General features: G+C 38.0%; 1 protein-coding gene across 1 annotated transcript in view; it reads left to right on the forward strand.

Moving 5' to 3' along the window:
- Positions 1-2,262: 2,262 nt before the first annotated feature.
- cpn1 (carboxypeptidase N subunit 1) overlaps positions 2,263-10,610 on the forward strand; it is a 20,883-nt gene continuing 12,535 nt past the window's right edge. Inside the window, exons 1-3 of the mRNA XM_015390509.1 lie at positions 2,263-2,679; positions 5,363-5,559; positions 7,610-7,765. Of these exons, the coding sequence (XP_015245995.1) occupies positions 2,445-2,679; positions 5,363-5,559; positions 7,610-7,765 (588 nt within the window). The 5' untranslated portion in view covers positions 2,263-2,444. The remainder of the gene's footprint in view (positions 2,680-5,362; positions 5,560-7,609; positions 7,766-10,610) is intronic.

Consider the following 10,610-nt stretch of genomic DNA (forward strand, 5'->3'; position numbering starts at 1 on the left):
ATGGATGGATGGATGGATGGATGGATGGATGGATGGATGTTCCTGGATCTGTGTTTCTGTTCCCATCTACATTGTATTACATCTACAAGAACTCCTCTCTGCCTCCTGATCTCTGCATTTGGGTTCTCACCTAACTTCAACCAAACCTGACAACATCTGGTTTAAGGAATCAGAAAAGGGCCAAAAACAAATCAAACTTTTAAGAGAGAACAGCTCAAAACGTCAATAATGATCCAGAACTTTAAGCTGATTTATAGGACAATCAACAAACACATCTCATTTTAAGTACAAAGGATGGGAATACCTTTATGAGGCACTATTTTCTACAATATTTTACATTGATTTAATCCATGCTAAAGTATCCTGCTGGGATAAATCCTTTCAGCTAAGACAAAAGTGGCAACAGTGAGTGGAGCAAAACTCTTGAGAAAAATCCTCAAGGAACGGCCAGCAAGACAAACGTCACCCTTAATGGATACCAGCAGGACTGGCTTAAAGTAATTCCAGTAACCTTTTTTTGCAATGTATTTTTTGGTTGCATGACAATAAGACGCCCATCTTCTGATTTCTTCATCAATGCATCCTTTATATTTCATTTGTTTTCCTAGGCCTCCTCCTCCTCCTCTTGCACAACTGTTGATTTCTGTTCCCTTTATATGTTTGATTTCCTCATGCAGTTACACAACCTTTTGGCGGCTAAAAAGTTTCAGTTTTCTCAGCAGCTTTGATTGACAGAGGCCTGAGCACATTCTGAATGTTTGTGTGTGTTTGTAGAGGCTGCATGTGTGTTTTAACCAACCTGTGTCTGTTTAAAGTTTAATTATAGTATTGGGCCTTTCTTCTCAGGGATATTTACACATGATGGGGAAAGCTTAACCTCTACAGTGTCCTCCAAAAGTATTCATTTGATTTAAACATGGAAACAAGAAATACAGTTCAATGTATTTTATTGGTAATTTATAGATGACTGACAAGAAGAAGGACATTATTAGGAAGTGGGAGAAAAAAATCTAAGAAAGCGTAGTTTCAGCTTCAATGTATTCCAAAGTGTGTCTAATTTCATCTCATTATGTACAGCTGTTCTGTGAAGGCCTCAGAGGTTTGTTAGAGGAAGCTAGTGAACAAACAACACCATAATCAAGGAGCCCAGCGGACAAATGTGGTTATATTTTAATCCATCTATAAGAAAAAGTAGTACAGCATGGTCTGTGACCAAAGCACAGCAAAGCAAGCCATTTTGCAGCATTAGGAATGAATGAAATGCAGATGAAAATTTTTCATCTGAATGAAGAGCATTTTCTATTTTGCTGCAGAACTGGCAGAATGAAGACAAATAGCTTTAACCAGAACAAAAAGAGGTCCATTGTGTTAGGGAAAGAGCTGCAGAGATACACAGCTCAGGTAGGAGAATCTGCTAACCTTCTGCATCACTTATAACGTATCATCCCCCTAAAGACAAGTATTTAAGGATCTGTTGTAGCCTGCACAAAAAAAGCATGTGGTCTGAAGAAAACAGAACAAAAGACTGAGGTGGTTTCTATTAAAAATATTTACTCGTAAGAAAAATCGAGTCAACTCTAAGGCCTAAAGTGAAAATATTTAATATTTAAAGAAATATTGTATTGACCAAGGAGAGTTGGGTTAAAAAAGTTTTAATTTGCCTCCCAATAGTCATAGTATGTTAATCGATGATAATAAAAAGAAAAGTCCTTTTCATCATTCTAGTGTCATACAATATAAAAAAAGGAAAGAAGACTAATTGGGTATCAATACTTTAGTAAGAAACTTTATTTAAATGTGTGATTTAGAAGAAAAAGAGCTTTAAGAGGTTGCGAAATAGTTTTTTGCATTGATTCATCAGAGGAAAGCAGGCACACATGCATGCACCCTCTCAGACACAGGGGCCGTGTGTTGACTTAAGAGTTAATGAATGGATGATTGAGAACTGCAAGGGCTGGGAAAAGCAGCACCCTGAAAACATTCCCCAAGAAAGAAGCACATAAGTTGAGTTAAAGACAGAAAAGGAAGAAAAAATGAATGCTTCACACAGACAGAGGTAATTTCTGTATGTAGAGAGAGGGAGAGAGTCTGCCTGGGGGGATTTTGGAAGAACTGGAAAGCACTAATAAAGCAAGTAGCATGTACTTGACAAGGACCCAAGGGGTAAAAGAGTGAAAGAGGAGCAGCTGTTGGAGGAGGAGAATGAGACAAAGGAGGAGAGGGGGGCTGTCCTTGCTTGCTCTTCACTCCAAGGTCTGTATGTGGGAGGAGGCAGTGGGAGAGCAGGAGCAAGAGGGGGAACCAGGAAAGAAAAGAGCACTAAGCAAAATGTTTGGCATGTAAAAACACACACATCTTGACAGTTGTGTGTTGTGGATAGTTTTGGGCAGCCTCTCTTTCTACCCTCCTCTGTGTTTTACATCTTTGTGTCTTTTGAGTGGACAATGCTGCAGAGGAGGACTGTTCCCTGGCTCTGTGCTCTCCTGCTGGGGATAATGGGGCTTCCAGCGTCGGGCTCTGACTTTCAGCATCACCGATATGAGGACATGGTCCGAGTCCTTTTTGCAGTGCAGAGCGAATGCCCCTACATCACTCGCATTTATAGCATCGGGCGCAGTGTGGAGGGCCGCCACCTCTATGTGCTGGAGTTCAGTGACAACCCAGGGATCCATGAAGCCTGTGAGTAACACCTGATTCATTGTTTGGCTGAAGGATATAGAGGAGCATTTAACAGGTAGACACAAAAACACATTTTATAGGATGTTTAGATTCATTTGCATTTAATCAAGGTAGAGAAAATGTCAGTGATTTTTGGTGGAGCATAGATGATATTTCAGAGCACATTCTGTTCATTTACACTTTTTGGTGTTGGGACATAGCTGGCAGGAGACTGAGCAGCCTGTGCGAGGATTCTGGTTTTATCCCAAGGAGATAAAACACAAGCCTCCAGATTTGGCTTCATGAGGGTAAAAAGAGAGGAGGGCTTTAAAAAGCTGGCGTCTTTGATAAACATCAGTGGAAATCCAACAAAAAGAGAAAAAAAGCAAAAGAACTGAGCCAACATCTGTGTTTCATCTCAGTTTTTCTGCCATCCAACCTCTGACAAATTGTGTGGTGCAATTCAAAACTGAGTAGATGACTAATAGGTTCACTTTGAGTCAACATGGGTTTAACCCGGAGCCTACTTCTGCAAAATGTTTTGCTTGTTTAATACCCCCCCACACACACACACACATACACACATACTCGTTCTGCTATATGTAGTGAGGACCATGTGTGACTCCCATTGACTTCAATTGATTTTCAGTCATTTTCAACCCTTTCTATGCTCTAACCTTAAAACTAACTCTAAACCTAACCATTACCAATGCATACCTCACCCTAACCCTAACCCTAACCCTAACTAACTGACACCTTAGCCCTAAACCTAACCATTAGCAAAGTAGCATGTGAGGACCGGGAAAATGTCATCACTTTGCAAAAACTGGTCCTGAATTTGGTGAAATTGGAAAAATGGTCCTCACTTTGAGGGTTAGACAGGTACACACACACACACACACACACACACACACTCTCTCTCTCCCTAAACTCCAAATCAACTTCTCTCTTTATTTTGCTCATTGATTGCACATAAAAAAAAACATCTAAACCATGACCACACTGCACCTCATATTTGTGGGTAAAATGCCAAACGATTATACCACATGTCAAACATGTCAATTTTTTTTTCTTACCATTCCTTCATCGCTGCTTAGGGAACAACTTAAGAAATAGCCTGATATCTGCAAAGAATGCTATTTTGGCCATGACTGAGCTTGCATTTTTTTCAGCTTTCCGCTTTTGTACACGTAGGGGCTTCCTTCAGTAGAATAGAAGGATGTGTGCCTGCTCTGTTGCAAGGTTAAAAACAGGAACTGTACACTTCATGACGGGGGAGTGACCTTAGGTTCTTGTCTAGGTCAGCCTTCTTTTTACTCTTTAGGAAGTTTGGTTGGTTTGTTTGCTCCTGCTGCTGCTATCTACTAGTGGTTTCTGAACTCACTGCTGGTTGTCATCATGGTAAAAATAAAGAGGGGGTTTGCACGGTCAAACTGCCATGAGTGAGAGATAAACAAAGAAAACACATGAATGAATTTGGGAAAAACAGAAATGCACACAACAATACTTGATAGCTGTCAGTTTTCAGTCACGGTGTTGGCCTAAAGTTCCACTAAATGCAGGTCTGGGTTTCTCTGCACTTCAGGAATGATTAACGAAGTGACCCATGGGAGGAGGGAAATCTATCCAGCGGACGGGGTTGTTTGGATTGGTTGCTTTAAGATACCAACGAGAATATCAGATGACCTCTGAAATAACACAAACGGGGAGAATCACTTATTGGCCTTACATTTCTCATTTGAGAAGCTTAAATTTGTCCTTTCTGAAAAAGCTTTTTTTTGCCATCAACAGTAAATTCACAGGAAAAAAATCTACAACTGCATTCTTCATGTCTGAACTTTGCAACTTTTTAAACTCAGAATCTGTGACAAAGTCAAATAAAAAGTCTTTAAAATCACTTTGGGCATTGACTGTGTTCTAACAATGATTGCTTGACATCAACCAATAATTCAATCCCTTAGAATGAGCTGAAACATGTACACCACATATTTATAGCAGGAAGAACAGTAGTCTTTACACTGCAGTGTAAGTAAGTCCATTTTCCCTAAAGTACATGCAAATGGTACAAATATGAAATAGGTACAAATGCAAATTCCACTGGCAGATCATCTTATTTACCTACTTAAATCAAGGGAAAATACAATTGTTATATGAAATTTTACTCATTTACGAAGCGTAGTAGTTTAATAAACAAATCTTTTCAATTTAGTACATTTCCCATTCCAAACATTAAATGGGGGACCTAAGAACTACATATCTGGGACTCAGTTAATGTTGTAGGGCCTGTGTCCCAGGATCCAGGATCTGCATCTATATTCCAAAAACAGGACCGTTAATTTGATCCTTTAAGGTGTCTCTAGGTATATGTGTGTTTGACTGGTGATCGATCTAAGGTGTAACCTGCCCCATGTTCTGTAGAGTTAGGCACCAGCTCTCCAACAATCGTGTATAAAAGGTTTTAAAGGTGGATATTCTATACCCACATGATTTGAATTCAGCAATGTTATTGACTCATACTGTACAATTATCTCTATTTGTTTTTTCTGGACTTGAGTTAAAAAGGCACTCTTACTTAAGAGAAAAAAGTGCACTACTTTTTTTTTTTGCAGGCTAAATTTGAAACATTAAGTTTTAAACTTATAAGAGCCTATGCATGCTCACGCATGTCTTCTTACTCCCTCCATTTTTTCAACTCTTCTTGCAGTGGAGCCAGAGTTCAAGTATGTGGGCAACATGCATGGCAACGAGGTGCTCGGCCGCGAACTCCTCATCAAGCTCTCACAGTTTCTATGCGAAGAGTACAGGGCCGGAAACCAGCGGATCACAAGGCTGATCCATGACACACGCATCCACATCCTGCCCTCCATGAACCCTGACGGCTATGAAGTGGCAGCCAGACAGGTAATGTAAACACTGGTATAAGTGTGAGCTTTTTTGCTTCTAGCACCAAAGAAGAAAAAACAGAGACAGAAATCCCCCTAAGGACCCTCTGTTTTTCTAATCCAGTCATCTGCTGCCTAAGTAGGGAAAAAAAAAGTTGTTTTTGCCAAAAATGTCAAGGATCCATTAGTGAAACAAAACACACATGTGCTAAAAAAGCACAGCCCTCAGTCTTAAGACGCAGTTTGTTTAAATCTATGTGATAATATGTTAAGCCATACGTTTTAAGTTCAAATGACTGCATTCAAGATGCAACTCAGAGCCAGACAATAGCAGGTGATTTTGATCCCAGCGTTTGCTCATGTCAGTAAGTACCTAAGGAAAATCTTTTCCAGGTAATTGTGCATGGAACCACAGATCGCATACAACCCGTCTGACACAAACACTTACACACGTGTATGCAATCTCTTTGAGACTAATTATATGTCCGGAAGAGAGCTGCAGCACATAGCAGACAGCAGACCTTCTCTTTACCAATCAGAGTGCACAGAACTACACTATAATTTGGTGCTTAACAGATGTTTGGATGCAGCAGCATCTGGACACAAATGTTATGGTTTGTTTCCCAGCATCATGCTTGGCATAATAACGGTTAAACATGAATAACTTTACTTTATGGAATGGCAGTAGGGTTCTCCTTACAGGTTTACTGCTTTATGTTGTTACTGCAGGCGGCTCAAACTGCAGTAAATTATTAGCTGATTTTCTGCTCCAATACATCCTGGAATAAAAGTCTTTATGATGAGCAATTGATTTGGTTCAGATTTGTTGGAACTAGGATGCATCTAAAAGCTGGGAGAGAATGACTTTAGTATGACTTTATTATAGAATGTTGTCCAGGTCACGAAGCAGTGGAGAAACTCAGGCTTTTACCACCACAGCTTTTTCCTGAAATGTTGGTTTGGCTGTATGTTTGTTTCGTCACTCTGCAGAAATATTTCTCAAAAGTCATGGACCATCACAGTGGTTCATGGGGAAGGTGACGGGTGCTTTTTTGTTCCCTCATATGCCCTAGACCTTTATGTCAGTGACTTTATTTTTCATCTGTTCTTGTTTTTGTTTTGATTTGGACGTGTTGTTTTGCTTTTTGAGATCTTTTAGCCAACTTAAAGAGGCTAAAAGATCTTAATAAGCTTGATTAAGTAAGTTTCTTAATTTACATTTGTGCTTCTGTGTGGATAGTGAAATTAAACCATGAAACATTATTTAACAAGGGATACAAACAGATTGTAACATTGGGCAGAGTTATTTCAGACTAATGTATAGACTAATGTATAGACTGAAAAATGTTTGTTCATCTGTTTTAATTTGTCTGACTTTAGAAACCAGTCCCTGGTGTTGGGATCTTCTTGATCCCTTTCGCCTCAGAAGTAGACAATTTGTGGTTCTGTTTTCTTTTTTAATAAGCCAAAATTATTAACAAAAATTACCACGTTTTTACAAATAAAATATTGGGTATAGTAAAAAGTTTTTTTAAACCAAAATTGCTGTTAGCATTATCCCTAATAGACTATTTTATAATAAATAGTACCAGCTCTATCCATGAAATTGAAATGACTTATATAGTAGTAAGAATAGTAGTCAAGGCATTTAGTTGCTTATTAAATGCTTATAAACACATATTTACAGTTTGGTATATTTTCAATTCCTAATGTTACTTTTAACTAATTTGTTACCTTTATCCTGTTCTTTTATCTAAATTATTTCCTTATTTCAATCAAAGCCAAAATAATTCATAATCTAGATATTTATCTGCTGAGGAAAATGAGCATAACCCTAAGCTAAGTTTCAATTTTGGCATGTACTTTTTTTCATTTAAATATTATATGTTTAGTTTTTAAGCAGACTAAAAATAATTGTATTGTTAAAGATGTTTTAGTTTTTTGACATTTGAGCTCCTTTTACGAAATAATTTTGGCCAAAAAATGTGGACACCACTTATTTAGGCTAACGTCTACCAGCAATACACTTCAAACAAACACTAAGGAGATCAATTTGTCTTTGTCAACAGGGTCCTGAACTGAATGGATATCTGGTGGGTCGAGGGAATGCCAGAGATATTGATCTGAATCGAAACTTTCCAGACCTGAATGCACTAATGTACTACTATGAGAAAACCAATGGAAGAAACCACCACCTTCCGCTGCCAGACAACTGGGAACATCAGGTCAGTGTTAATGGATGATAACTGTTTATGTAAGAAGACAATTAAAATCATATAAGTTTAGTACATAAAATGACAAATACTGTACATTTTTTTATAGTCTGATATTAAATCAGACTAATCTGCACAAAGCAATCCCCCTGCAGCAAAACACCAAACAACATGATGCTACCCCCACCATACCTCTGATTTCATTATATTTGCAAGCTTAGGCTTAGAAGATTCACGTTTTCTGATAAAAAGAGAAAGTAAGAATTCAAATGATCCAAACAACTAAGTAGATTTTAAAGGTTTTTGTCTCCAAACCTCTGCATTCAGGAAAAGTTTGGTCTGAATGTAGTAGCTTCTGTAAATATCTGGTTTCGAGTACATGCATACATTTGTTTTTTCTTTAAATAAAAGCAAATATGGCTTTTTAAAGATTGGAAACTGAAAGGAAATGAATAGACTTTGTGTGTGCATGTGCTGAACAACTCTGTTCATTTACATAGTTGGAGAACTTTGCCCAGGATTAAATTTCTGCTCCAGCTGAGTTTGGCTGACTATATAAGGACCTGTCCATAATTATATACAGTTACTAGTAAACACTCTAGACAGTAGGTGTGCTTTATATTAAAAATCTGTTGGGTAACCTGTCTGCACACAGTTTAGAAATTGTATGTAGTATGCTGTGGGAGAATAAGAGTTTCTGTTCCTTTTTTCTTTATCTGAACTGGAACTGCATTTTTATTTTCAAAAATACAAATATACTATTTATGTTGACTGAAAAGAACCCCAGATCACAATTTGAAAAAGATTAACATTGCAAGTAGAAAAGGCACATCTAACTTTCCTCTTTGCTAATAACATTTTCTCATATGCTGTTCATTTATAGCCATTTTTAGAAGCAACAGACACAAGCTACAGCCTTGTGAATATTATCCTTATTTTTGAGAGTATAAACTGGATTGAATTCTTAGAGTAAATACCATCATTCAGGTTGGATTTAGAAGACATGTGGCTTCGTTCCAGGTGATCGAATGGCCTCTGTAGTTCCCCCTGTACTTGCTTTAGGGCACTTGAGCGTGAAATGAACAGTAGAGGGATTTATAAAAGCATGTGCTGTCAAAGTACAGCTAATAGTCTGCCAAAAAGCACGTTTCTAGTATTAAGGTCAGGTCCTTTGGGGAGCCTGAACTTCTCTGCCTAAATTCAAAAGGAAAAGGCTGCTGTTCTTGGTTAACTCCTTTAAAGTCCCCCCTCCCCATCTAATGGATTTCTGTTTCATCAAAAATACCACAGTATCCATCCGCCTATTGTGCAAAGCCAAAAGCAAATGGTGCTTATTTCTAGTTGAGAACATACCTTTGAAAATTGATGATAAATGAAGCTCAAATTATTCTAATAATTATAATAACACTAAGTTACTCAAATGCCAAACATATGGCAACAAGAATACATGACTTTGCAGAAACCAGGCCTGTTTCTTCGTTTTACTGTCTAAATTCCAGCATCAGGTTGTGTTCGTTGGTTACTTGATATTGCTTTTTTATTAAATATTACAAAACTATGAAAAAATGCTAATTTCAAAAGGATTGTTGGTCATATCATGACGAAGCTATATCATGTTAAAATATAAGCTGAATATTAAAATGAATCAGATAACTAGGTTTTACAGTGAAAGTAATACTAAACTATAACCATATTGGGGAAATAGTATATGGTGCCTCATCTCTCCTATTTAAAACAGTTCAGCTGGAAAGCTTTACCCTTTTGTGTTTGAATGTTGTCCATCACTCCCATGCAAATGTGACCATTTAATTTTTTTTTTCCTTTTTTATCCTGATATTTCTTATTAAAACATGGTTTGGAAAAAGTACAGCTATCCAAAACTGCTCTGGTCATATCTAGTGGCTCCTGGTTTTCACAGCCAACTGCCTGTTGACAGGAAGACACAACCGCGCCACTGTTATCACCATGTTATTCATGCTGGTCAGGATGACATTTACTTACAACATGAAGCCCTTCTTACTGTAGTATTTAGGCAAAGCAATGCCACATGTTGTAATTTTAGTGTGATTTTGCTAGAAATAAGTAGATATGTATCAAGCCAGAGGATTTCCATGACGTTCATTTTTAGAAGGCGTGAGGTCGTTTTTGTCATGCTTAAACAGACTCTTTTTCACAGATGATCATCTCCCTCTGTGTCTTTGTTGATCTAAAGTTAAATTTTGTTGTAAATGACATTGAACTGTAGGTCTCCAGGCAAAGATCTGTGGTCAGACTGCCAACAAATTACTGCCCTCTTCCATTTCCTCCAGTATGGAGTAGCAGGTTATGGAGTGCAAATATACACAGAGAGATGTAATAATTGTATCGTTACCTGTAATTATGGAAAGATAAGTGCAGACTGGTTGACATTCTAGCTTCTTATGGACTGCAGCAGTGAGGGCCATCTGTTCTGAGCCACTGAAGGAGTGTAGGGAGCTCTGACCACAAAGGCAGGGGAGTAACAGACCCTGGAGGGTAAGGGGCTGTTTTTACTGGATTTTAATATTGTGCCAATGTAAAAATAGCTATATTAAAACAGAAACACTTTAAGGTTAAAGAATTACATCTGTTATGTGTTATATGTGTTAAGATTCAATAGTATTTTGTTTAATATTTATATTTTAAATTTCACTTTAAATTGTTTGAAAACTAGGAAAACCAATGAGATTTCCAGGACTAAATAATCCATCCATATTTCCCTCTGTCAATCCGTGTATCCGTCCGTCCATCCGTCCGTCCGTCCGTCCATCCATCCATCCATCCATCCATCCATCCATCCATCCATCCATCCATCCATCCATCCATCCATCCATCCATC

The sequence above is a fragment of the Cyprinodon variegatus genome, unplaced genomic scaffold (assembly GCF_000732505.1).
Source record: "Cyprinodon variegatus isolate N-32 unplaced genomic scaffold, C_variegatus-1.0 Scaffold502, whole genome shotgun sequence".
Classification (NCBI taxonomy): Eukaryota; Metazoa; Chordata; class Actinopteri; order Cyprinodontiformes; family Cyprinodontidae; genus Cyprinodon; species Cyprinodon variegatus.